Source organism: Sus scrofa, chromosome 6 (genome assembly GCF_054392235.1).
Source record: "Sus scrofa isolate SSC_HxYL_T2T_F1_AM1 chromosome 6, Sscrofa_HxYL_maternal_Yorkshire_Landrace_v2.0, whole genome shotgun sequence".
Taxonomy (NCBI): Eukaryota; Metazoa; Chordata; class Mammalia; order Artiodactyla; family Suidae; genus Sus; species Sus scrofa.
The window spans coordinates 169031289-169059060 of NC_139388.1; the positions used below are offsets into that span (position 1 = coordinate 169031289).

Consider the following 27772-nt stretch of genomic DNA (forward strand, 5'->3'; position numbering starts at 1 on the left):
AGTGGGGCCCAGCCAGAGCCCCTCTGCTCCTGAGCAGGAAAGCCTTACAGGCCTGGGGGCAAGTGAGGGCTCAACGGCTCAGTGCTTCATTCCCAGTGAGATTGGACAAGAACCCAGCCTGACCGTGTCACCAGTCCCATCAGCCCTTCCTCCCGCATAGGGCTAGCAGGCTCCTCAGTGGCACAAGTGGACAGCTGTCACAAGGCAGCAACCAGGTGGCCACAAGTCTTGGCCAGTGTGAGAGGATGTCAGACCCTAGGCAGAGACCAGCCAGTGGGCCCTCCCGCACAGGACAGCCCCTGTAGCCCTGGCTTGTCTGCTGGGCCACCCTGAGGGAGGAGGGGCCTCTTCCACCCGGTCACTCTTGGAGACTGGGTTTGGTCCATTCTCCCCCAACCCTGGGCCCTGACCAGCCCCAGGCCCCTCGCACTCCTTCCCCAGCCTCTCTGCAAGCACCCCTGCACTCTTACTGGTTCTGCACAAGGGTCCTCCTCTGATCCCCACCCTGTCCTTCCCAGCCCAGGGCCCTCGGTGCCACAGGAGACCTCCCTTTGTCCTCTCCGGTGGGGTGATGCCACCATATGCCTGCTGAAGGGACATCACCCCAGCTGGGACCTGCAGCTGGGACCTTCAGCCCAGTCCCCTGGTTCCTAGCTCACTGGGCTAGTTCATTCTGCACAAGAAGGGCTCAGGTGGATGCTCAGACCTGGCAGGCCGTGGGCCACGAGGTTTACCAGGGAGCATCGTGGGAAGGAAGCTTGGCAAGTTCCCGGGTGTGAAGTGATGGAGAGTTTTCACCTGGTCCCTTTCAGAGTGTGGGATGATGGTCCCTCATCTCTATTCTCTCCTAGTGCTGAACCAAGGGGCTGAACCAGTAAAGGAAAATCTAGTCACTTCGAGTCTGGGGTTGGGAGGGGCGGGCTGTGGATCTCTGAGAAGGACCAGTGAGTGAGAAATGTTGGGATGGGAGGGGCTGTGTGCAGGTGCTACCTGGAACCTGACCTCTTGTTTGGACGGGCGTCTAGACTGCAGCCCCTTAGCTTGTGTGAATCACTTGCCACAAAGCTGGCCAAAGGGCGAGGCTGTTGGATTAAGCACATTTCAGCTGGGTGGGGCAGCAGGTCAGGAGGAAACTGGAGGCTCCTGAGAGAGCTGTGTTCAAGCAATTCTTTACAAAAATCTTTTGTGTTCTACTTTCTGAACTGTGGGCCTTTGATGTGATCTTGGGGCAGCGAGTCATGAAATAGGGATGGAAGAGCCTGAAGATGAAGGTATCGCCATCCCTTGCTCTTTCATGTATGATCTCCACGGCTTTTTGATGTTTATTTTTGACTAGGGTATGGTTGATTTCCAGTGTTAGGCCGGCTTGTGTGGTACAGCCTAGTGACCCAGTCATACACATGAACACATTCTTTCTCTTGTATGATCTTCCATCACGGTCCTTCCCAAGGGACCGGATAGAGTTCCCGGTGCTATATACAGCAGGACCTCATTGCTTACCCATTTGAAATGCAAGAGTTTGCATCTACCTACCCCAAACTCCCCATCCATCCCTCTTCTTCCCCCTCCCCCTTGGCAACCATTGGTCTGTTCTCTTATGTCCATGAGTCTGTTTCTTATTTGTAGGTAGAGTCATCTGTGCCAGACTATAGATTCCACATATAAGTGATATCATATGGTATTGGTCTTTCTCTTCCTGACTTCTTTCACTTAGGGTGAGAGTCTCTAGTTGCATCCACGGTGCTACAGATGCCATTATATTTTCCTTTTTATGACTGAGTAGTATTCCATTGTATCTCTTGGTATTACCACACAACTCTTAATCCATTCATCTGTCAATGTACGTTTTGGTTGTTTCCACATCTTGGCTATTGTGAATGCTGCTGCTATGAGCATAGGGGTGCAGGTACCCTTTTGAATGAAAGTTTTGCCTGGATATATGCCCAGGAGTGGGATTGCTGGGTCATATATATATGGTAGTTCTATATTCAGCTTTCTAAGGCACCTTCGTGCTGTTTTCCACAGTGGCTGTACCAATTTACATTTCCACAGACAGCGAAGGTGAGTTCCCTTTTCTCCACGCCCTCTCCAGCATTTGTTATTTGCAGATTTGTTAATGGTGGCCATTCTGACTGGTGTGAGGTGGTACCCCGTTGTAGTTTTGATTTGCATTTCTCTAATAGTTAGTGAGGTGGAGCATTTTTTCCTATGCCTCCTGGCCATCCATATCTCTTCTTTGGAGAAAGGTCTATTTAAATCTTCTGCCCAGTTTTCGGTTGGGTTGTGTACTCGTTGCTGAGTTATCTGAGGTACTGATATGTGGGAGATTATACCCTTGGGTCGGTGCACTGCTTGCAAAGATTTTCTCCCATTCTGTGGGTTGTCTTTGCATTCTTTGAAGGGTTCCCATTGCTGTGCAAAAGCTTTCGAATTTAGTTGGGTCCCATTTGTTTATTTTGTTCTTATTGTCATTATTCTAGGAGGTGGATCAAATAAGATGTTGCTGAGATTTATGTCAGAGAGCATTCTGCCTGTGTTTTCCTCTAAGAGTTCTAGAGTATCTCACCTTACATTTATGCCTTTAATCCATTTTGAGATTATTTTGTGTACGATGTTAGAGATTGTTCTAACTTCATTCTTTTGCTTGTAGCTGTCCCGTTTTGCCAGAACCACTTGGTTTTGTTGTTGTTGCTGTTGTTGTTGTTGTTGTTGTCGTTGTTTGTCTTTTTGCCATTTCCATGGGCTGCTCCTGCGGCATATGGAGGTTCCGAGGCTAGGGGTCGAATTGGAGCTGTGGCTGCCGGCCTACGCCAGAGCCACAGCAACGCGGGATCTGAGCTACATCTGCCACCTACACCACAGCTCACGGCAACGCTGGATCCTCAACCCACTGAGCAAGGCCAGGGATCAAACCCGCAACCTCATGGTTCCTAGTCGGATTCGTTACCCACTGAGCCACAACGGGACCTCCAGAACCACTTGTTGAAGAGAGTCTCTTTCCCTCACTGTGTGTTCTTGGATACTTTGCTTAGGTTACTCTTAACCATAGGTGCATCGGTGTATTTCTAGGCTTTCCATCTTGTTCCATTGATCTCTATTTCTGCTTTTGTTATGTGAACTACATGGGTGTGATAACTGTATTTGTGTATTATAGTCTGAAGTCAGAGAGACTGATTCCTGTTGTTCTTTTTTTTTTCTCCCAACATTTCTTTGGCTATTTGGGGTCTTTGAATTCCATAAAAAAAATTTAAAGATTTTGTTATAGTTCAGTGAAGAGTGTCATTGGTCCTTTGATAAGGATGGCATTGAACCTGAAGATAACCTTGGGTAGGATATTCATTTTGACAATATTGATTCTTGCAAACTTTCCATCTGTTTGTATCATCTTTGCTTTCTTTCATCAGTGTCTTATAGTTTTCAGTGCAGAGGTCTTTTGTCTCTCTCTCTCTCTCTCTCTCTCTCTCTCTCTCTCTTTAATTATTTATTTATTTATTTATCTATTTGGTCTTTTTGGGGCCAAACCCACAGCATATGGAAGTTCCCAGGCTAGTGGTTGAGTCAGAGCTGTAGCCCCTGGCCTACACCACAGCCACAGCAACGCCAGATCCAAGTAGACTCTGTGAAGTACACCACAGCTCATGGCAATGCTAGATCATTAACCCACTGACTGAGGCCAGGGATAGAACCTGCGCCCTCACGGAAGCTAGACAGAATCATTTCCACTGAGCCATGGTGGGAAATCCTAGGTCTTTTGCCTGTTTAGGTAAGTTTATTCTTAAGTGTTTTAATCTTTTCGATGTGATGCTAAATGGGATGGTTCCCCTAAATTCTCAATCTCATCTCCCCATGTAATTACATAGAAATGCCTTTGACTTCTGAGTTTTAATTTGGTATCTGGCAACTTACTGATGCCCATGACTTTTTAGGCCCCATCCCTCTAGAAGCACTCTCTGCCTGGTGAGTTCCTATTCGCCCTACAAGTCCACTGAATTTTTTTACTTTTCCCCTTCCCTGGTTGTCCCAGTCACTCTTCATTCTTCCAGGACAACCTTTGTCATTTTTATTGTACTAATACCATTTTCGGCCTTTACCTGTAGAGCCAGAGAAATATTTGCTGAGTGAATGACTGAATGAACGAATGAGTAGTCACAGGAGGTACACAGGAAATGTACTAACATGCCAACTTTCAAAGGAGCAACGGAGGCTCAGAGAGTACATGTTGTTAGCTGCATGTGTGGTGAGGCTGCCCTGGGGCTGGGGCTCCTGATTCCAAGCCCAGAGCTCCGTCCACTGGCACAGTCTCCCAGGACACAACCACACAGTGGACTGGGACAAGCCGTGGGGGGACCTGGCAGAGGCAGCTGAGGCTGGCAGTCTGAGGTCCAACAGAGAAGGGCTGCGAGCTCAAGGATTTCAGCTGGGACTCTCAAAGGCCGTGTTCCTCTGGCTACATCACCTCTCCTCTCTGAAATGGGTTTTGACCTCTGAAAGGGGGATAACGATAGAGGTAACCGCACCTACTGCACGTAGGGCAAATGAGCCAGTGAATGTGTGGGAGTCAAGCAAAGTTCATGTCTGCTTTGCTCGCAGCTGTGTCCCAGCACCTAGCCGACTGCCTGGCAGGTTGCAGATGCTCATGAACTCTTTGGCGAGTGATGTGGAGAAGGAAAAGTGGGTTTTGCACGGCCTTTGTCCCTCTCGCGGACAAAGCTTTGCGCACATATTTTCTCCATAGTTAGCATATCTGGAGGCCCAGCTCTGACCTCTACCCTCCTCACCACCCTCCCCCAGGTGGGCGGGGCCATCCTCCCTGACTAGGCTGGATGCTCAGGGGAGGTCAGCCCCAGTCAGGGACAGTCAGCCATCCAGAAGCCCGTGCACCATGACGGTCCCTGCCCTGGCCAGTGTCTCTGGGCTCCTGCAGGTGGCCTCCCTGCTCGGGCTGCTGCTACTTCTCCTCAAGGCAGCACAGCTCTACCTGCGCAGACAGTGGCTGCTCAAAGCCCTCCAGCAGTTCCCGTCCCCTCCTTCCCACTGGCTCTATGGACACAGCAGGGAGGTAGGTAAGAGGGGACCCGGGAGTGGGAGGGCAGGGAGGGCTGGGCACTCTCGGAGCATGGTCACGGCCAGCAAGTCCAAGGGACAGAGTTTCGTGTTTGTTAGCAGGTGGCCCCATGTAAGAAGCCAGCTCACCTCTCAGGTAGTGGCTCCTCATCCCAGTCCGGGCAGCTCCCTCGCTCACAGGACCCTGGGCTGGTGTCCTCGGCTCTGTCACACACTCCTTCCTTCGGTGCATCTGCAGGCTGTCCCGGCAGCCCTGCCCTTTGAGGACAATGGCTCTTCCTTCCCGAGTCTCTCCATCTTCAGGCTCAGCAGCTTCAGCTCTTCTCACAGAACAGTCTTCTAGAGGCTTCCCTGCCCCAGGGGTACCATGCCGTACTCTCTGCCTTGAGCTTGCCTGGGAGCCCAGACCTTTGTCTGAAGGATCCCGCCCTCTGCCTCATTGTCCCTGGAGACAACAGACAGCAATCTGAAAACTTGTCAGCTCTCAGGTACCAGGCTCAGCTGCTTGTTGCAGGTGCAATAAGCTGTAGGGACAAGGAGGCTTAGCTTCCTAAGACTCAGAGATGTTCCATACAGCAGTTTCAGAACTTCAAGTCTCATAAGTTGCTGGCACACTTGAGCCAGGATTCCAAGATGGCGTCAGGGAGGGACAAATAACATCTGAGTTGCATAATCGCCCACCTGGGCTCCGCCTTCCCTGGACTCCGAGCTCTTGCCGCAAAGCAAGTAATACCTCAGCCCCTGGACCCAGCACAGAGCCTGGCCCAGAGGGCCATCAGGCCACTGTGTGCAGTGACAGAAAGGAGGGAAAGGAGGAGCTTGCAGGCTGAGGAAGGGCAGCTCCCACCCACCCAGCTCGGGCAGCACTGGCCTGGTCGAGAAAGGGGCCACACGGAGAGAGGCTCACCGAGGGTTGGTGGATTAAACAAATGGTAGGGGGAGATCAGGGACTGCAGGGAGCAGAGGCCCCTCTTTCCAGGCAGCCTGATGAGAACAGAGTGGAGCCATGATGGGAACTGGAAGCTGCCAAGCCCAGAGGCACTGGCCCACTCCCTCCCTCCTTCCCCTCCCTAACCTCCTTCACCCCAAGATGCTCAGGGGCCTCCCCACCTGCCTGTGCATTCCAGCCTCTGGAACTCTGCTCCGTGAGCCCCTGTGGCCTTGTCTGGTTTCCATCACCCCTGCATGATCCTCTACTCTCACGGCCTCTTGATCCTTCTGTCTCCTCCACGAGACTGGGGGATGCAGACGGACAAGGATCTAGAGCCACAGCCTAAATCAGTGCCACAAACCAGGGCCTGGCACGGAGTCAACCCTCAATAAATATGTGCTCGACGAAGGGACCTGGCCCCCAGGAGGGCAGGTTGCCCCAGAGCTGGGAAGTCCTGACTGTCAGAGGACGCAGGCGGAGCGTGGGCCCTCCAATGGGCAGGGAGTGGCTGTGGGGTACATAGAAGCCCGTGAAATGGAAGCTGTCCGGGCCCCGTGGGGTCGAGAATGCCAAGGGCAAGAGACAAAGCTGAGTCTCAGAAGTGGAAGAGAGGCAGTTGCTCTGTGGCAAAGAGGCTGGGGACACCACGCAGCAGAAACAACATGGGCAGAGGCGCCGAAGTGAGAGCAGACTGAGCCACCACGGAGCAAGGGCAGCGGCATCTCTGGGAACCCAGTGGCGGGGCCTGTGCAATGGCCAGGGTGTCAGGAGGCAAGGCTAGAGAAGGGAGAGGCAGAAAGCAAAGGCCTTTGTGAACCACACGGAGGCGTTTCAAAAGATTCCTGAAGGCAGGGGCAATTGCACAAAAGCTGCTGGCTGTTGGTAAGTGAAAATAAGATGAAAAGCAACATATCAAGATTTCCAGTGGCGACTCGGCAGGTTAAATCCTGACACAGTATCTGTGAGTGTGAGGCTTCTATCCCTGGCCTTGCTCACTGGGTTAAGGATCTAGTACTGCTGCAACTGCGTCACAGGTCTGCAACTACAGTTCCAGTTCAACCCCTAGCCTGGCACCTTCCATAGGCTGCAGGTGCAGGCGAATAGCAAAAAAGAAATCCATACATCAAAATCTTAAATCAACACCCTTCTCATATGTATACATACAGATTCTGTCCTACAACTGCCTAGACGCTTATAAAGTAAAATAACTTTATACACACACGTGACTACTGGGATTTTTTTTTTTCACTTAGCCATATACATCCTAAACATAATTTATTATAAACAAACATTTATGGTAGGAGGGATCAAGACGGCAGAGGAGTAAGATGTCGTGCTCACCTTCCCCCACAAACACAACCCAAAACACATCTACACGTGCCACCATTCACACGGAACATCTACTGAACGCTGGCAGAAGAACGTAAACCTCCCAAACGGGCACAGAACCCTCCACATATTGTGTAAAAGAAAAGAAAAGAGAGCGAGAGAAGGAATCACGAGGATGCGAGCAATCCTGAGAGGGAGCTGTTAAAGGGAAAATGAACCCACGCCATGGGAAGACACCTTTCCAACGGGGAGATAAGCCGAGATGGAGGGACCTCAGAGTCGCCTAGAAAAGCTCAGCAGCTGGACTGAGGAGGGCAAAGCAGAGTGAGGGCTGCATAGACCATCTGTACCACCGCCCCAGATGGCACAGCCTGAGACACTCGGGCGGGGGCTGGGTGCTGAGACTCAGTCTCTGAAAGTCAGTTCCCGGGAGAGGACCAGGGTTGGCTGTGTGGAGACAGCCTGAGGGGCCAGGGAGCACTGTGCCACGGGCTGGGGAGTGGATGCCACAGCCGAGGGAACCCGGGAGGAGATCTGGACCTGCAGGAGAAGCAAGGCGCCATTGCTGGGGAGGGTGAGAGGAGGAGGGGTGGACCGCCATAGGGATGTCTTTCCCTGCTCACACGCAGACTCTCAGAGGGTGGGGTGCCACTGGCTCAGGCTATGGATGGAGAGAATCTGCCTGCTCAGGCTACAGGAGGCTGGGGGCCTCTTGTGTGGGCCACGGGTGGCCAGGCATCTTTGGGTGAGCTAAGGGAAGCGGGGAGGCTAAGGGCGACACAGTGCCTCTTGTGTGAACTACATGTGGCAGGGACACATTACAGCAGTCATCTCAGAAACCAGAAGGAGGCCTGGCCTGCCCCCCATAGGGGTCTGGGAATAGGCTCCACCTGCAACCCCAGTCACCTCAGGGGTCGGCAAAAACACAGGGCACCGCAACCGACCACCACCTGCTGTTGCTCTCACTCCCCTGGGAACACACCCACCCTGCTGCTGCCACTGTCCAACACTCTGGGCACTGCAACAAACAAGGAAACAGACCTCTGCAGCTTAGGAGACACTGAGTTCAGAAGGGAGATAGTGAAGACCCTGAAGGAATCAAGGGTGAGAATCAAGAATTAAGAGTGGATCTAAGCAGTAACGCATATTACTTTAGAAAGGAACTCGAAAGTACAAGGAGGAACTAAGGAATATTTCAAAATTCACTTGCACAGATGCCAACTGAGCTAAGGTCGCTAAAAAGCAGAAGGAATAGTGCAGAGGAACCAATCGGTGACGTGGAAGATAGAATAATGGAAATCACCCAGTCAGGATAGCAGACAGAAAGCCAAATGAGAAGTCATGAAGCAATATAAGAGATCTATGGGATAATATAAAGCAGGCCGATCGATGCATGATAGAAATTCCAGAAGGAGAAGAAAAAAGAAAAGGGAATTAAAAGCACATGTGAAGAAATCATGTCTGAAAACTTTCCAGACCTAAAGGAAACCGTTACCAAGATACAGGAAGCACAGGGGGCTCCAAAGACGTTGAACTCAAAAAGGCCCACACCAAGACATAATAGAATAACAAACGGCAAAAGTTAAAGGGAAAGAGAGGATTCTAAAGGCAGCAAGAGAAACACAAAGTGTTAACTCTGAGGGAACCCCCGTAAGGGTATCCGTCGATTTCTCTACAGTAACGCTATAGGCCAGAAGAGACTGGCAAGATATATTCGAAGTTCTAAAAGGGAAAAATATGCAGCCTGGAACAAACTACCCAGCACGAATACCGTGTAGAATAGGAGGAGAAAGAAAGAACTTCTCCACCAAACAAAAGCTAAAAGAGTAAAGAAGTGCTAAACCCAGTCTAAAAGAAATACTGCAAGGGCTTCTCTGACTAAAGAAGAAGCACAAAGAAATGGGAGGGAGGAAATCACAATGGGAACGCAGTCACCTCAATAAGCCAGCATACAGATCTGAAGGGAGACAAAGATAACCTACTACGAAAGGGACAAGGGACAGGAGAAGGACAAACACGAAGGGGTTAATCAAACTTCAAAATCATAGACCGTGGGGAAGGAAAGCAAGAACATCTAGACTCTTTTTTAAATAATATATTTAAATATATATTTAAATATACTTTATATATGACTATCGGGTTAAGCAAGCAGATAGAGGAGGGGGTTAACATACTGGAAAAACAGGGCAACCACAAATCCAAACCACATTGCACTCACAAAAACTAAACAGAAAAGGACAAAACCGTAAAATAAAAGGAAATCACCCAGCCAAAAAAGGAAAGGAACAAAGGAGAAACCTAGAATCAACAAGGTTTAAAATGGCAATAAATACATTCCTATCAATAATTACCTTGAACTCCAGCGGTCTGAATGCTCCAAACAAACGACGCAGAATGGCAGATTGGATAAAACAGCAACAGCCTACAGTATGCTGTCTTCAAGAGACTCACCTAAGGGCAACGGACACATAGAGGTGGCCGGTGAGGGGATGGGAGAAGATAATTCATGCCAATGGACAAGGCAGGAAAGCAGGAGTCGCAATACTCAGACAAAACAGACACCAAAGTGAAGGTCAGAAAGAAGGACAAAGAAGGACACTGTCTGACGATAAAAGGATCCATGCAAGAGGAGGATGTTACAGCCTTCAATACATATGCCACCAATATAGGAGCACCCAGATACATCCGGCAAATACTAACAGGCAAAAAAGGAGAAATGGATGGGAATACAACCATAGCAGGAGATTTTAACACCCCACTCACATCAGTGGACAGATCCTCTAGGCAGAAAATCGAGAAGGCTTCAGAGATCCTCAGCGATGCAATAGAAAGATAGACTTAGTGGACATTTTCAGGATATTACATACCCAAAAAGTCAGAATAGTCTTTTTTCAAGGGCACATGGAACATTCTTAAGGACTGACCGCATACCGGGGCAGAGAACTATCCTCAACAAATTGAAGACTACAGAAGTTCTTTCAAGTATCTTCTCTGATGTATCACCAGGGCATGAAACTAGAAAGCAACCACAGGAAAAGAAAGGAGAAAAAACAACTGACAGCATGCAGCTAAAAACCAGTGGGTCAATGAGGAAATCAAAAAGGAAATTAAAAAAATACCTCGAGAGACAAAAGACAATGAAGACACAACCATTCAAAATCTATGGGATTCCGCAAAAGCAGTGCTTAGAGGGAAGTGCATAGTGACACAGGCCTTCCTCAGAAAAGAAGAAAAATCTCAAATCGACAACCTAACCCACCACCTAGATCAATCAGAAAAAGAAGAACAAACAAAACCTGAAGTCAGCAGAAGGAAGGAAACCAATAAAATAGAGATTCAAAAACCAGTAGAAAAAACTCAACAAAAGACAAGAGCTGGCTCTTCGAAAAGGAGCACAAAATTGACAAACCTCTGGCCGGACGCACCAAGAAGAGGAGCGAAAAAACCCACAGAGACAAAAGAAGAAATGAAAAAGGAGAAATCTCCACGGTTACTGCAGAAAAACCAAAAACCGTAAGAGAATACTGTGAACGATTACAGGCCAACTGATTTGACAACCTAGAAGAAATGGACAACTTTTGAGAGACTCACAACCCACTAAACTGAATCAAGAAGAAACAGATCAACTGAACGGAACCAATCACTAGAAACGAAATTGAATATGAACAATGGACGACAAACACTCCCTACAAACAAAACACCAGGACTGGATGGCTTCATAGGCAAAGTCTACCCAACGTAAAAAGAAAAACTTATACCCATCCTTCTTAAACGTTTCCAAGAGCTTGAAGAAAAAGGAACATGCCCAAAGACATTCTATGAAGCCGCCATCACCCTAATACCAAAACCAGACAAAGACACTACCAAGAACGAAAATGGCAGGCCAATAGCTTTGAGGAATACAGACACAAACATTCTCAACAAAATTTGAGCTAACCAAATCCAACAACATACAAAAAAGATCACGCACCAGGAACAAGTGGGATGCATCCCACTTTCACAAGGATGGTTCATCACATGCAAATCAATCAGTGCCATACACCACATTAACAAAAGGACAGTCAAAAACCACATGATCATCTCCAGAGACGCAGAAAAACCATTTGAAAAGGCCCAGCATCCATTCATGATAAAAGAAAAAAGAAAACAAAAACAAAACAAACTCTTACCAAAGTGGGTATGGAGGTGACATACCTTAACATAATGAAAGCCATTTGTGACAAACCCACAGCAAATATAGCGCTCAGTGGGGGAAAGCTGAGCCCCTTCCACCTTCCCACTGAAAGCTGGAACAAGACAAGGATGCCCACTCTCACCTCTCTTATTCAACATAGTGCTGGAAGTCCTAGCCACAGCCATCAGACAAACAGAAGAAATAAAAGCTATCCAAATTGGAAAAGAAGAGGTAAAATTGTCACTGTATGCAGATGACATGATACTACATGCAGAAAGCCTAAGGACTCCCCACAAGAACTACTCCAACTGATCAATGAATTCAGCAAAGTAATAGGATGGAAGATCAACATTCAGAATTAGCACAGAATACAGAATGCTAGGAACATTCTGTATACTAACAATGAAATATTAGAAAAGGAATACCCAAATACAATACCTTTCACAACTGCACCCCAAAAAATCAAATACCCGGGAACAAACCTGACCAAGGAGGTGAAAGACTTATAGGCTGAGCACTATAAAATATTAATCAAGGAAATTGAAGAGGATCCAAAGACATGGGAAGATATTCCATGGTCCTGGGCTCAAAGAATCAATATCTTTAAAATGGCCATACTACCCAAAGCAATCTGCAGGTTCAATGCAATCCCTGTGAAATTATCCGTGACATTCCTCACAGAACTAGACAAACAATCCAAAAATTTGTATCACCATAAAAGACCCAGAATTGCCAAAGCAATCCTAAGGAACAAAAACCAAACAGGAGGCAGAACTCCCAGACTTCAGGCAATATTACAAAGCCACAGTCACCAAGACAGTGTGGGACTCGTGCCAAAACAGACATACTGACCAGTCAAACAGAAGAGAGAACCCCAAAATTAACCCAGAGCCCTACGGCCAATTAATCTTCAACAAAGGAGGAAAGACTATACATTGGGAGAAAGGAGTTCCCACTGTGGCTCAGGGGAACCAAATCTGACCAGCATCCATGAGGATGCAGGTTCGGTCCCCGGCCTCACTCAGTGGGTTAACGATCCGGCGCTGCTGTAAGCTTTGGTGTAGGTCGCCGACGTTGCTCCGATCCTGTGTTGCTGTGGTTGTGGTGTAGGCCTGCAGCTTCAGCTCCAATTTGACCCCTAGCCTGGGAAACTCCCTAAGTTGTGGGTGGGGCCCTAAAAAGACAACAAAGAAAAAAAGAAAGAAAGAAAATGGGGGGGGGGGGAAACAAAACAGTCTTTTGAGCAAGTGGTACTGGGGAAAATGGACAGCCCCTTTGAATCAATGACACTGGAACACAACCTCACGTCATTCGCAAAAATAAACTCAAAATGGACTAAATACTTAAACATAACACAAGACACCGTCAAGCTCCTAGAAGAGAACACAGGCAAAACATTCTCTGACATCAACCATACAAATGTTTTCTTAGGTCAGACTCCCAAGCAACAGAAATAAAAGCAAAAGTAAACCATTGGGATCCAATCAAACGGACAAGTTTTGCACAGCAAGGGAAACCATACTAAAAAAAAAAAAAAAATACGACCTAAGGAATGGGAGAAAATAGTTTCAAAGGATCCAACTGATGAGGGATTAATCTCTAAAATAGACACTCAACTTAGACAACTCAACCATAACAAAAAAACCAACAACCCAACTGAAAAATGGGCAAATGACCTGAGCAGGCATTTCTCCAAAGAAGATATACAGACGGCCAACAAGCACGTGAAAAAATGTTCAGCATCACTCATTACTAGAGAAATGCAAATCAAAACGACTCTGAGGTACCACCTCACACCAGTCAGAGTGGCCATCATTAACAAGACAACAAACAACAAACGCTGGGGAGGGCGTGGAGAAAAGGGTCCCCACTACACTGCTGGTGGGAGTGTAAACTGGGACAACCACGATGGAAGAGGGCATGGAGGTTCCTCCGAAAACCCAGTATAGAATGACCGTATGACCCAGCAGTTCCACGCTTGGGCACATTTCCAGACAAAAGTTCCCTTGAAAAAGACATGTGCACCTGTAGGGTCACTGCAGCGCTATTCACAATAGCCAAGACATGGAAACAACCTCCATGGCCCTTGGCCGATGGATGGATTAAGAAGATGTGGCATACAGAATGGGAGAACACATTTGCAAATGAATCACCCGACAGGGGATTCATCTCCAAACATTGATAAACACCCCCTGCAGCTGAATACCAAAAAAACAAACACCACCATCAGAAAATGGGCAGGAGATCTAAACAGACAATTCTCCAAAGAAGACACACAGACAGCCAAAAAACACATGACAAAATGTTCAACATCACTCATTACTAGAGAAATGCAAATCCAAACCACGATGAGGTACCACCTTACACTGGCCAGAATGGCCATCATCCAAAAGTCTACAAACAAGAAGGGCTGGAGAGGGTGTGGAGCAAAAGGAACCCTAGTACACTGTTGGCGGGAATGTAAAGTGGTGCCACCACTGTGGAAAACAGTCTGGAGATTCCTCAGAAAACTAAACATAGAACTACCATTTGATCCAGCAATCCCCCTCCTGGGCATCTATCCAGAGAAAACCATGACTCAAAAAGACACGTGTGCTCCAGTGTTCATTGCAGCGCTATTTGCAATAGCCGAGACATGGAAACCACCTAAATGCCCATTGACAGAGGAGTGGATAAAGAGGATTCCACACGGCGGAATACGACAGAGCCATTAAAAGGAAAGAAATAATGGCATTTGCAGCAACGTGGATGGACCTAGAATTTAGCATGCTGAGTGAAGTCAGTCAGACAATGAGACACCAACAGCAAATGCTATCACTGACATGTGGAATCTAAAAGAAGGACACAGTGAACTTCTTTGCCGAACAGATACTGACTCACAGACTGTGAAAAACTTATGGCTTCCAAATGAGACAGGTTGGGGGGCGGGGGGATGTACCGAGGGTTGGCGGTGGACATGCTGTAGGGTTTGGTTATGATGATTGTTGTAACCTGTAAAAGCAATGAAATCCATTAGGTAAAACAAGAGAAGAAGAAGAATTGGTATAGATACACAATGATAAAGACCAACGAAATAAGGCCATTTGCAGCAACATGAACGTACCGAGAGACTCTCACGCTAAGTGAAGTACGTCAGAAAGACAAATACCATATGAGGTCACTTATATCTGGAATCTAAAATACTGCACAAACGAATCTTGCCACAGAGAAGAAACTCGTGCACTTGGAGAACAAAGCAGTTCTTGCCAAGGTTGAGGAGGTGGGGGTCAGAAGGAATGGGGTCTGGGGTTAATAGATGCAAAACCATTGCCGTTGCAGTGGACTAGCGATGAGATCCTGCTGGATAGCACAGGGAACTAAATCCAGACACTTGTGATGAAACACGACGGAGGATAGTCTGAGAAAAAGAATGTATATGTAAGTGTGACTGGGCCTATTTGATGTACATTAGAAATTAACGGAACACTAAACACACTCTAATGAAAAGAACCAAAAAAAAAAAAAAGTGAGTGATTATCTCGAAAAAAAATTTATATGTGTACTAGGATAATATTGAAAACATATTACAACGAGTATGGTAAAATACAACTAGTATATAAATTTCATTTTAAAAATGATCCATTTTATTCCCTAAAAGAGCAAACTGTATGAAAAATGCTTACAGAGTAATACAAGATTGTCATCAATAGTCTATGCAAATGCCAGACAAATGACTTCCAAAGGTTTCCAGCACCAGGGAGTCGGTCCCTGATGTAAGTTTCTATAGGCAGTACAGGGTGATGGCCCATACAAGGCTCTTCATGACAATGGGACAGAATCTGGACCTAGGACAAGGCTGGACAGCCAACGAGGTCTGGATCAGAGCCCAGGTCATAAGAAACAGTTCTGAAGGCTTAGTCCTGCTGACAGATCCACACCTATCTCCCTGTAGCCCTCCTGCCCTCCTCCCTAGCCCTGGAGCCAGAAGAAGGGGTTTTTTGACTTATCTCTCCCCCGCTGACAGTTTCAACAGGAAGGTGAGCAGCAATCACTCCTGAAAAGGATAGAGAAATACCCAAGTGCCTGTGCTCGCTGGCTGTGGGGAACAAGAGCCATGGTACTGGTCTATGACCCTGACTACATGAAGGTGGTCCTGGCGAGATCAGGTGAGAGGGAAACCCCCATCCACATGGGAGAAAACCCTCCCTCCTGGGTGCATGGCCCTGGGTCTGTGAAATTCCAGGAGAGACTGACACTTCAGCCATCAATGCCTCAACTCTTCCAAACATTCTCCCAGCCCACAAGGCAGGCCAACGCCAACAGAATTTGCTCAGAGTGAAAGCTTAACCAGCTGGGTGGAGCTGATTTCGGTCTTCTGTCTTTCCTGCCTTCTTTCTTTCTTTCTTCCAACCAAACTGAGATGACGCCAGATCTGAAGGACAATCCCCATCCACACTGATTTCCACTGGGCACGTCTCCCTCTTGCCTCTCCTGGGTCATGGGGTGGCTACAACACTGCTAATTATAGGGAAACCATGGCATTCCGTCTTAGGCTATGACACTGAGGACAGAGGTTATGCTTCCTGCCAATTCACCATGTCAGTCCTGTGGGTGTTCTTCTGCTGGGACACTGAGTCTGCCTTCCTGAGCCCACGGGGACCAGCAAGACAGAGAGAGTCTGGACTGGGGGCGGGGGAGGCAAGTGGGAGGTGGCTTGAGACAGACTGCCAGCTGCCATTCATCAGGAAGGGCTGGCAGGCCCTGGTCTGGACCACAGCTGCCTTAGGGCTGCCTGCCATGTTTCGTCCCCTCCATTTTCCTTCCTTACCTTTCAGACCCCAAGAATTCTGTTGTCTACAGATTGCTGATCCCCTGGATTGGTAAGTACATCTAAATATACATGTAGTCCCCGCACCAGTTAGGTTTGCCAAGGGCTGCCTCATTGGATCGTGGAGAAAAACAGGTGCCTGGCACCGAGTTACCACCCTCATCTCTGAATAAAGTCTCGTCTCTGATACAAACCCCACCCTTCCAAATGGTGCTGAGAGTCCTCCTGAAGCTCACCCTCTTCAGCATCATTTCTGAGGCCTCTCCAAAGTTCTCAGCATGACTTTTATTTAGGTCATTTTATCACCTGCACTCGTATATCTTCAGAACCTTTATCTCGGAGCTGCCCTAATCTCTGGCCTGATGACCAGGCTTGGGGGCCATTCACGTTCCTGAAGTGAAGTATATTGGCCTTTCCTGCCTTTGCCATGATGCGCCTTCTCCGAAAACCCTTGCTTCTTCCCGAGTTGTCCCTGGTCACCCATCTGATCACGTCTCCCAGACCAACACACACCCCCATCTGTCACCCAGGCTGTGGTTTGCTCCTGTTGAATGGGCAGACGTGGTTCCAGCGTCGGCGGATGCTGACCCCAGCCTTCCACTATGACATCCTGAAGCCCTACGTAGGTCTCATGGCCAAGTCTGTCCAAGTGATGCTGGTGAGTCCATCCCTGTCTCACCTGAACACACTCACCCCCGGCACAACTCACAGAGTCCACCCTCAGACATTTGTGTCCCCCAGGCAGCCATCAGGCAGGCCTCCAGAATGAGGTGCTAAGAACATGCTATGAAATGGGGCTCCCCCAAACGGGATGGGACAGAAAAGCACCCAGGCACCAGCTTGGATCCACAATTTGCTCCTTGCCCTGGGAGCAATGGTCGTGGTGAATTCAGGGTCGACTCCCTGACAATCACGACCTCTTCCACAAAGTGGACTAGAGCAAGGGTCTTTCTTCAGGATCACAGGGTAAGCTGCAATGGCCGGCCTGGGGAAGGCAGCTCAGGGGCAGCGAGTAGATGCCAGGATGCTGCCCAGGAGGACTCTGGCCTCAGTGCCAGGGTTTCGGAATGGAAGTGAGTCACCCGTGGGAGGAAATGTAGCCAGGTCCACACTCACGGAGCTGGACCACGATAAACACCACCTCTGATCTAGACGGTGGACCACCAGACCTCAGCTAGCACTGGATGAGTGAAAGGAAGAGAAGGACCTTGTGTCCATTCCTAGGGGCCCCAGTATAGACCCTTAGGCGTTTTCTTGCCTTGACAAATTTACTTGCTGATGTTGGAAGTCTTATGGCCAGTTCCAACCTCAGGACACACAAGATCCCCCCTCGTCCTGTCAGAAACTCTGCTTTCAGATCTGCCAAAAGGAGGTTATCATCATGGACTGATCCTAAAACTTGGAACTCATTAGGAATATATAGAAGAGAACAGAATTAGTTAATTACACACACACACACACACAAACCGTATAATTATGTAATAGGGCTGAAACAGCCATCAGATTACTCACGTGCTTTACAGTCTCAAGGTGAGAAACACACACCATTAGAAAGTTGAGACATCTCATCAGAAGACGTGGAGAGGCAGAGAGAGAGCCCGGCCTTGCCAGCACCAGAGCAGAGCAGGGTCACTGTCCCCCTCCCACCACAGGACAAGTGGGAGCAGCTCGTCGCCCAGGACCCACGTCTGGAGATCGTGGGACCCGTCTCCTTGATGACCCTGGACACCATCATGAAGTGCGCCTTCAGCCACCAGGGCAGCGTCCAGACAGACGGGTCAGTGACACACCTGCAGTGGCAGCTGCTTGTTCTCACCAGCTGGGGAGGACCACCCTGGCAGGCACTTGGGACAGCGGGATGCTTTTCAGCACAAAAGGCATCATTCGGCAGGGAGCCCCCCACCACGGGCAAATTCCAGCCCAGACCAAACCCAGACTCAGTCACACATCCTGATCCCCGACACAGGGAGACGCCTGGCCACTCAGGCCACTGGTGAAGGGCAGAGGGTCTGGAGGGCTGTGGGGCAGAAGGACAACGGCCTCAGTGCTGCCTGTCCCCACTGACTGACACCTCCCCCTAGAGCCCTACTCCTTCTCCAATTCAGGTCTCCCACCAGTAAAGTCTCCTCTCATCCTCTCCCTTTCAGGGATTCCCACTCCTACATCCAGGCCATTTGGGATCTCAAAAATCTCTTTTCTATCCGCACGAAGAGTGCCTTTCTCCAGAATGACATCATCTACAGGCTGAGCCCTGAAGGCCGTAAGAACCACCGTGCCGCCAGGATAGCCCATCAACACACAGGTTCCGCTTCTAGTTCTGAGTTTCTCCCCTCCTTCTTCGGGAACTCCTGGCCTTGTCCCTGAGGTAAAGAGAGTATCCTGTGTCCTTTTCAGCAGCTGAGACATCGCCACGCTGGTTGTCGCCTTGGCACAGGGACTGGGGACTAAGATATCAGGGTGGCAGGTGCTGTGCAGGGATTTTCATGGGTCACTGCTTGGTGACAGCTGATTCATCAGCCCCTAGGACCTGTGTTATGGGGGAATCCTGGCTTGTGTCGCATGAGGCTGGAAGTCTCAGCCCAGACATGCCAAACCATGCCCTCTCTCATCCTGATCCACCCAACACCCAACTTGGGCCACGAGGGGCAGTGGGGATACCCTGGATGATATACCTGGCCCCCGGAGCTCTCAGCTCAGCCTGGGAACCGCTGTTCCAAAACAGACCGAGTGATCCAGTTGAAGAAGGCGCAGGTGCAAAAGCAGGGAGAGATGGAGAACGTGAGGAAGAAGAGGCACTTGGATTTCCTGGACATCCTCCTCCTTGCCCGAGTGAGTGTTGGGGGCATAGGCTTGAGGCTTTGCCCAGAAGCACAGAGGAAGGGGCAAAGCTGCACTCTCCCCCTGCCTCCTCAGATGGAGAAGGGGAACAGCTTGTCGGACACCGACCTCCGTGCCGAAGTGGACACGTTCATGTTCGAGGGTCATGACACCACAGCCAGTGGCATCTCCTGGATCCTCTATGCTCTGGCCTCCCACCCTGAGCATCAGCAGAGATGTCGGGAGGAGATCCAAGGCCTCCTGGGGGACGGCACCTCCATCACCTGGTGAGTGTCCCAGAGACGGAGAGCCCCGCACGGACCGCCCACCCCCCACCCCCAGCGAGTGGAGACTCCCCCGTTCCCCAACTCTGCCCAGCCTCAGGATGGCCTTTGTTCAGGGACCACCTGGACCAGATGCCCTACACCACCATGTGCATCAAGGAGGCCCTGAGACTCTATCCGCCAGTACCAGGAGTTAGCAGAGAGCTCAGCAAGCCCATCACCTTCCCTGATGGACGCTCCTTACCTGCAGGTATGAGCGTCACCACACCCACTAACCTCAGCATCTCGCTGAAAACATGGGAGATCAGACATCCACATGAACTTGCCCACCAGCCACACTTGCAGACCCATTCCTGCCTCAAGTTAATTGATATTGACTCTCTATTTAGGATGCGGTGGTGAAATGCTTGATATAGAAATTGAACACAGCAAAAGTTCAGCATACAAATGCTAGCCCTAGAATGGCGTCTTCTCATCGAGCCCTCAGATTCAATTTCCCTGGGACCTGAAGAATTGGGAGACAAGGAGACAAAAGCAGGGGAAGATGTGGTTCATTCCATAAGGGGTCCAAGTAATGAGGGAGCTCCGGGAACCCACTGTCCCCAGGTCAGGTGGCCAGTCCCTGAGGAGCCCTCAGGGGGATGCAGACAGCAGCTGAGGACCAGGTCTGAGAGCCCTGCCATGGCTGGAGGCCACCCACTGGCTCACCTCCCACTGGGACTGAGGCCCAGCCCTGCCACCTCCCGGCCGTGGGGTCCTAGACCTGCCGCATGGCCTCTCTGAGGCTCGGGTCCTCATCTAGACACGTGGGTAGGAGTGCCTTCCTTGAGGACTGCTGTGAGGAGTCGATGCGTCAATGTTTATTCCTCAGGGGCTCCCGGATGGCACTTGACAAGTGGGAGTTGTCACCCGAGTCACTCCTAAAAGGAAGCCTCCAGGTCTTTGGCCTCTCAGGGCTGGGTCATGGTTCCGGGCTCCTGGTCTTTGATCCCCTGCTCTGTCACCTCCAGCCCACCTCCCCTGCCTCAGCCTCATTCATTCAGAGTGATGGGGAGTGGCTCTCATGGCAGCTGCCAAGTCTTCTGTGCAGGCACAGAACCCCTGCTGCCACGGGAACCATCAGTCTTCTCACCCCCTGCCCTCCCCACAGGAATCACCCTCTCGCTCTCCATTTACGGCCTTCACCACAACCCGCAGGTGTGGCCGAACCCAGAGGTATGAGGAGGGTCCCCGGGAGGAGGGATGGGATGCTGTCCCCAGAGCAACACCTCCTCCCGCTCCTTCCTTCTCTGGGATTCTTGTCCGCTGTGGCTGAGAGGAGTTTGACGCCACTTTCCTGGCCCCTGTGCTCTCTCTGCAGGAGTTTGACCCATCCCGGTTTGCACCGGGTTCTGCTCGACACAGCCATGCCTTCATGCCCTTCTCAGGAGGATCCAGGTGAGCCCCTCTGGACTTGGGTCAGCAGCGTGTCTCTGGGTGTGACCCCACGTCTGTCCCCACCTGTGTCCATATGTGCTACGTGCCGTCATGCCCTTTATGTTGGTGTGTTGAGAAGGAGGCTGTGTCCATGTACAAAAAGGCCTTCAGAGCACGCCCCCCAGTTCCTGACCTCCGGACTCTCCCAGCGGCCGGACACATCTCCGTGTCAGTGGCCTTTCCAAAGTGTTCTGGGGGTTTCCTCACTTTAGGCGTGTGCCTTTTCAGCCGTAGAATTTTTCATGAAATATGAAGGTCAGATGTTTCTTTTACACAAATCTCAGTTACCTTAAAGGTGATTTTCTCTCTTCGCCTGTTATTGATCCAGCCCACTGCCCCTTCTGCTCCGTTCCCCAATCTGACGCTCAGGGTCTCACTGCGATATAAATGGGTTTGGGTTTCCAGCTGCCTTCCCTGTCCTGATTGTTCAAGCCAAATACGTGAACGGTGACTCTTGCCCCTTGAAGCCAGTTTCCAGCCCACTGCAGGGTTCTCTATTTTGTGCTCTCTCCCAACAAAATTTTGACAGCGCATTAATATTCACATAGCCCTGGCACCTTTTCCAGTGAGAAAAAGTCTTTGTATCTAGCGGGAGTTATATGCTACAATCCCAGAATCGACATAGCCTAACGCTGGCAAAAAAAAAAAAAAAAAGAAAAGCAGGAAACGGAGGGCAATCAAGTGCTTTTGAGAGAAAATATAAAATATTACATTCTCTTTGGATACGACAATTGCATTTGTAAGGTGCCTTATAAAGCACACTTGAAATAGCGCTTGAGCAGAGTGATAGGCTCCAAAGTGACTGCTGAGAAAATCTTCAAAGGCTGCAGAGCTTCCCACGAAAGGGTAATTTCCAGACCTTTGTCATTAGCAGAAACAAGTTTGAAGTTCATCCATAATTCTGTGAAGTAGTCAATGTGTGAATCAAGAGTCCAGGCCTTCCTTGTAGACATTGTCTGCACACACTGAATCTGTCACTAGAGGGCGGGTTGTACTGGGCAGTTCACTTCTAAGGTCAGAATAAATATTGAATTTAAAAAAAAAAAAGGAGTGCCGGTTGTGGCGCAGTGGAAACTAATCCGACTAGCAACCGGGAGGCTGCGGGTTCGATCCCTGGCCTCGCTCAGTGGGTTAAGGACCAGCTGTTGCTGTGAACTGTGGTGTAGGTCGCAGACGCAGCTCGGATCTGGTGTGGCTGTGGCTGTGGCCCTAGGAAAAGACAAAAAAAAAAAAAAATGGACATGGACTTTTATTTCACTGAGAGGTTTTTTCACCATCCTTAGCTTGATTCAAGCATAAAACTATTTACCAAGCCGCTCTCTGTGTGCCAAACCCTGTGCTTCAGAAACCTGAATACCTCGAACAAAAACAACCTAAAAACAGATTGGGACTTGAAGCCAATTTTTTAAAAAATAAAATCACTCACCTGGTATTGGACTTACTGAGACTCAGGTTCTTTGCGCCTCAGAGCAGGAGCAATTCATCAAGAGACCCCGTGATAGGCCAGCAATAGATTTATTAAGGTAGAACCCTTGTGAGGAATACGAGCCGCCAGGCAAGAAGGGTCAGCCCCGAGGATTGGGTGGGCTACATCCTTATAATCCAAGGAAGTGGCGAGTGCGAAAAGACCCTCCGCTTCCTCATTCTCTAGCAGACCGCAGGCTGACGGCATTCCCTCCTCCTTCCTAGCCTGTAAGAGAATACTTGACCCTCTGAGGTCCAACCAGGACTGCCATGGTGCTTATTCCAACTGCGGAAGGGTGGTAACATACGCTAAAATAGGTTGACTCACCTCAGGTTCCCAGAAAGAGAGTCTCCTGCTTTGGAATAGCATCCTCCCCGGAACTTCCTGTCCTTGATCCCAAGGCTCATGATCTCGATGAACTTGAATGCAGGCCTTTTACCTTTCACTGGCCAACCTGAGGCGTAGCTCCTGTATTTACTTATGATTTCACAGTTCATCAGTTCTGCTTCATTTCACAACACGCCAATGCCTCTCTTGAGCGATTAATCACTTGCAGTGTTCTCCCAAAGTTCCCTGGGTTTTTCTCTCTATCTGTGGTCCCCTCCTGGGGGACTTTGGCAAGCACCTGTATAACTAACTGTCCTACTCTATCCATGTCACTTGGAGATGCGAACACAGAGCCAGAGTCCCTGGCCCTGCCTCCAAGCGTTCAGAGTCAAGAAACAATCGCTGGGCAGGATCCAGATGGCAGAGGAGTAAGACGTCCTGCTCACCTGCTCCCACAAACACGTTGCCCGTTGACACGTTGAACGATTCACAGAACAGCTGCTGAACGCTGGCAGAAGTCCTTCCACCTCCCAAAAGGGCAAGAACCCCTCCACATAAGTGGGTAGAACAAAAGGGGGAAACATGAGACAGAGAGAAAGAGAAAGGAGTCAGGATGGGACCAGCACTCCTGAGAGGGAGCTGTGAAAGAGGAGAGGAACCCACACCCTCGGAAGCCACATAACTGTCAGAGAGATCAGCCAAGACGCAGGGACCTCAACGTCACAGAGAAAAGTGCAACAGCTGGACTGAAGAGGGCAAAGCCGAGAGAAAGCCGTGCAGACCACCGGAACCACCTCCTGGCACCCCACAGCCTGGGATGATCCCCTGGGGGCTGGGCGCTGACACTCAGGCTCCAGAGGGCAGTTTGCTTCTGGGGAAAGGACTCGTGTTGGCTGTGTGCAGACAGCCTGGGGGGCTAGAGAGGGGCTGGCCAGCAGGGTGCCACAACCAAGAAAAAATAGGAGGAGGTCTGGGCCCATAGGAGAAGCAAGGTGCCCTTGCTGGGGAGGATGAGAAGAAGAGGGGCAGGCCACCATAAGAATGTCTTTCTCTGGGCACTCGCAGATGCTTGGAGGTCAGGGCTCTGGGTGGCTAGGCACCTCTTACGTGGGAGAAGTGCAACGGGGTGCCTCTTGCCTGCTCTACAGCCGATGGGGGCAAACCAGCCAGAGCTGAGCATGGTCCGCCACCACCAGGGCTCTGTGGACGGGCAACCCGATCACCTCAGAGGTAGGCACAGAGGATTGCACTGCAACCCAACGCCACGTATTGTGGCTCTTCCTCCCCTGGGAATGCACCCGCCCTGCCACTGCCAATGCCACCGCCAAACACTCCGGGAATTGCCTAAACCTGCCTGAGACTCTGTGCCACCTCCCAGGGCCCTGCAACCCGGAGCAGCCTGTGCCATCTTCCCTCGGGTCCTTGCCACTGTCAAGGGCCCAGCAACCAGACACTGGCTCTGCCCATGGCCTCAGCGTCCCTGGAAGCATGCACAGCACCTTATCAAGGAGATCACAGCCTGTGCACAGTGAGGACAGAGAGACCAAGCATCCAAACCCTCAGCCAAAAATAAAGGACAAGCTCTCACAAAATACCCAGGGGCGTGCTTGCATATAAACCGCCCACCAAGCCTACAGGAGTTGTTTTCCCTAAACTCACAGATGAAGAAAAATGTAAGCAGAATGAAGAAGCTCAGGAACCAGTCCCAGTTAAAAGAGCAGGAGGATTCACCTGAAGGAGCAAACAATGGAGCCGACCTCTGCAGTCCATCCGACACTGAGTTCAAAAAGGAGATGGTGAAAATGCTGAAGGAATTAAGAGCAAATATGTAGGAATTAAGACCAGACATAAGCACGACCGCAGATTACTTTAGAAAGGCTCTAGCAAACATGAGGAGGGGCCAAGAAAACCTAGAAAACGTGCGGAGATGCAAGTGGAGTTAAAGGCACTTACGAGCAGAAAGAGTTGAATGAGTAACGCAGAGCAACAAATTACTGACTTGGAAGATAGAAGAATGGAAATCACCCAATCAGGACAGCAAACAGGACCAAGGCTGGGCAGCAAGACCAGTGTGACCTGTTAGGAAAGGGGGTCGGGCCGGGTCACTCGGACAGCCCTGAATGCCCTCTTTCTGGCCAGCGCTCAGGGGCCCGAGCCGGCCCTGCCCAGAACAGGCTTTGATAGAACTTCTTTCTTCTTCCCTCCCTGAACCAGGAACTGCATTGGGAAGCAGTTTGCCATGAACGAGATGAAGGTGGCTGTGGCCCTGACTCTGCTCCGCTTTGAGCTGGCACCAGATCCCTCCAGGAAGCCCATTGCCACTCCAGAAGTCGTGTTGAACTCCAAAAATGGGATCCACCTGAAGCTTCGCAAGCTCCCGTAACCGCTGGGGGGACAAGGACAAGCTCTGAAGGCCTCCTGCTGGCCACCCTGTCTTGCTGTCCCTCTCCCCTGTCCCCTGCCTCTTTGCCCCCTTCTCTTGGGCCACCTGCAAGGCGACTTCATGCCCTGCCTCCTGCCTCATCGGACATTCTGCCCTTCTCCCTCTCACCTCTCTCCAGGCTCCCTGTCTGTGTATCTGTCCATCTGTCTCTGAACCACCCGGATCTCTGCCTGTCCACCTAAATAGCCACCACCTGCCGTCCTCCAGTCGGTCTGCCCTCTCCCTGTCCTGCCTTTCTGCTTTTCTGTCTGTCCATGGATTCATTTCCTTTTGCTGCTCCAATAAGTTCCAACAAGCTTAGTGACTTAACACAACACAAAACCACCCTCTGATGGGTCTGGAATCAGACGTCTGAAATGGGTGTGGCTGGACCACAGCAACGATGTCGGCAGGACCCCTATGTAGGGATGGGAGAGAAACTCTCTCTCTCTCTCTCTCTGCCTTGTTGAGGCTTGAGAGCTGCAGTCCTTGCATTCCTTGGCGCCTGGAGATTCCTCCACGTTCAAATCCAGTGCCATCTCTAAATGGCCCTCTAGGTCCGTCTTCACATCACCTGCACTTTCATAAGGGCATTGGTGGACTCACGGGCCCACTCAGAGAAAACACAGCTACTCTGAGGCTCCGAGAATCCCAGGTGGATGCCTTGGGCAGCCATTGCTCAGCCTGCCAAATCCTGGGTGGCTAGCATCACTCTGGGCCCCCATCTGTCCCGTGCCTTGGGGGTCTACATGTTTGTCCCTCACGTGGCCTCCCTTCTGTCCGACTCCCTGATAAAGTTCGCTGTGTCACCTGGAGTCTGTGTGTCTTCCTTTGAGAGGCGATGGCTGGATGGAAGAGAGAGAAGGAATGGAAGGGAGGAAAGACAGAGGAGATGAGGAGGGGAGGACCCCAGCAGGCTGAGCGTGTCCCAGTGCCCCTGCCACCTCCCACCCTGGGGCCCTGAGGCCCCACACCCTGCCCAGAGCCTGAGGCTCCCGATGCAGCTGAGTTAGGAGAAAGGGCTCGTCTCCAAAGGCTCAGAGGGGAGAAGCTCACACCTGTCACCCCTCACCTGTCACCTGTCAGGAAGGAGCCTACCCCTCCCTGCTACTCCACGGTGGCTTCCTCATACCACCTTCTTCAGAGTGGGGCCCAGCCAGAGCCCCTCTGCTCCTGAGCAGGAAAGCCTTACAGGCCTGGGGGCAAGTGAGGGCTCAACGGCTCAGTGCTTCATTCCCAGTGAGATTGGACAAGAACCCAGCCTGACCGTGTCACCAGTCCCATCAGCCCTTCCTCCCGCATAGGGCTAGCAGGCTCCTCAGTGGCACAAGTGGACAGCTGTCACAAGGCAGCAACCAGGTGGCCACAAGTCTTGGCCAGTGTGAGAGGATGTCAGACCCTAGGCAGAGACCAGCCAGTGGGCCCTCCCGCACAGGACAGCCCCTGTAGCCCTGGCTTGTCTGCTGGGCCACCCTGAGGGAGGAGGGGCCTCTTCCACCCGGTCACTCTTGGAGACTGGGTTTGGTCCATTCTCCCCCAACCCTGGGCCCTGACCAGCCCCAGGCCCCTCGCACTCCTTCCCCAGCCTCTCTGCAAGCACCCCTGCACTCTTACTGGTTCTGCACAAGGGTCCTCCTCTGATCCCCACCCTGTCCTTCCCAGCCCAGGGCCCTCGGTGCCACAGGAGACCTCCCTTTGTCCTCTCCGGTGGGGTGATGCCACCATATGCCTGCTGAAGGGACATCACCCCAGCTGGGACCTGCAGCTGGGACCTTCAGCCCAGTCCCCTGGTTCCTAGCTCACTGGGCTAGTTCATTCTGCACAAGAAGGGCTCAGGTGGATGCTCAGACCTGGCAGGCCGTGGGCCACGAGGTTTACCAGGGAGCATCGTGGGAAGGAAGCTTGGCAAGTTCCCGGGTGTGAAGTGATGGAGAGTTTTCACCTGGTCCCTTTCAGAGTGTGGGATGATGGTCCCTCATCTCTATTCTCTCCTAGTGCTGAACCAAGGGGCTGAACCAGTAAAGGAAAATCTAGTCACTTCGAGTCTGGGGTTGGGAGGGGCGGGCTGTGGATCTCTGAGAAGGACCAGTGAGTGAGAAATGTTGGGATGGGAGGGGCTGTGTGCAGGTGCTACCTGGAACCTGACCTCTTGTTTGGACGGGCGTCTAGACTGCAGCCCCTTAGCTTGTGTGAATCACTTGCCACAAAGCTGGCCAAAGGGCGAGGCTGTTGGATTAAGCACATTTCAGCTGGGTGGGGCAGCAGGTCAGGAGGAAACTGGAGGCTCCTGAGAGAGCTGTGTTCAAGCAATTCTTTACAAAAATCTTTTGTGTTCTACTTTCTGAACTGTGGGCCTTTGATGTGATCTTGGGGCAGCAAGTCATGAAATAGGGATGGAAGAGCCTGAAGATGAAGGTATCGCCATCCCTTGCTCTTTCATGTATGATCTCCACGGCTTTTTGATGTTTATTTTTGACTAGGGTATGGTTGATTTCCAGTGTTAGGCCGGCTTGTGTGGTACAGCCTAGTGACCCAGTCATACACATGAACACATTCTTTCTCTTGTATGATCTTCCATCACGGTCCTTCCCAAGGGACCGGATAGAGTTCCCGGTGCTATATACAGCAGGACCTCATTGCTTACCCATTTGAAATGCAAGAGTTTGCATCTACCTA

General features: G+C 50.5%; 1 protein-coding gene across 1 annotated transcript; it reads left to right on the forward strand.

Annotated features, from left to right (window-relative positions):
• Positions 1-4845: 4845 nt before the first annotated feature.
• LOC100627844 (cytochrome P450 4A24-like) lies at positions 4846-25911 on the forward strand. The gene is made up of 12 exons (XM_084965172.1): positions 4846-5059; positions 15502-15643; positions 16313-16357; positions 16836-16963; positions 17958-18082; positions 18453-18607; positions 19028-19134; positions 19219-19409; positions 19523-19656; positions 20557-20621; positions 20767-20843; positions 24889-25911. Exons 1-12 carry the CDS (start codon positions 4883-4885, stop codon positions 25055-25057), a joined length of 1515 nt encoding a protein of 504 aa, XP_084821298.1. The 5' UTR covers positions 4846-4882; the 3' UTR covers positions 25058-25911.
• Positions 25912-27772: the final 1861 nt, after the last annotated feature.

Bases quoted from the DNA above. Each gene is read 5' to 3' on its own strand.
- LOC100627844 (XM_084965172.1), top strand. From the start codon at position 4,883: ATGACGGTCCCTGCCCTGGCCAGTGTCTCTGGGCTCCTGCAGGTGGCC. The intron at 19,135-19,218 runs GTGAGTGTTGGG...CTGCCTCCTCAG, and splicing joins ACATCCTCCTCCTTGCCCGA to ATGGAGAAGGGGAACAGCTT. The intron at 19,410-19,522 runs GTGAGTGTCCCA...GCCTTTGTTCAG, and splicing joins GACGGCACCTCCATCACCTG to GGACCACCTGGACCAGATGC.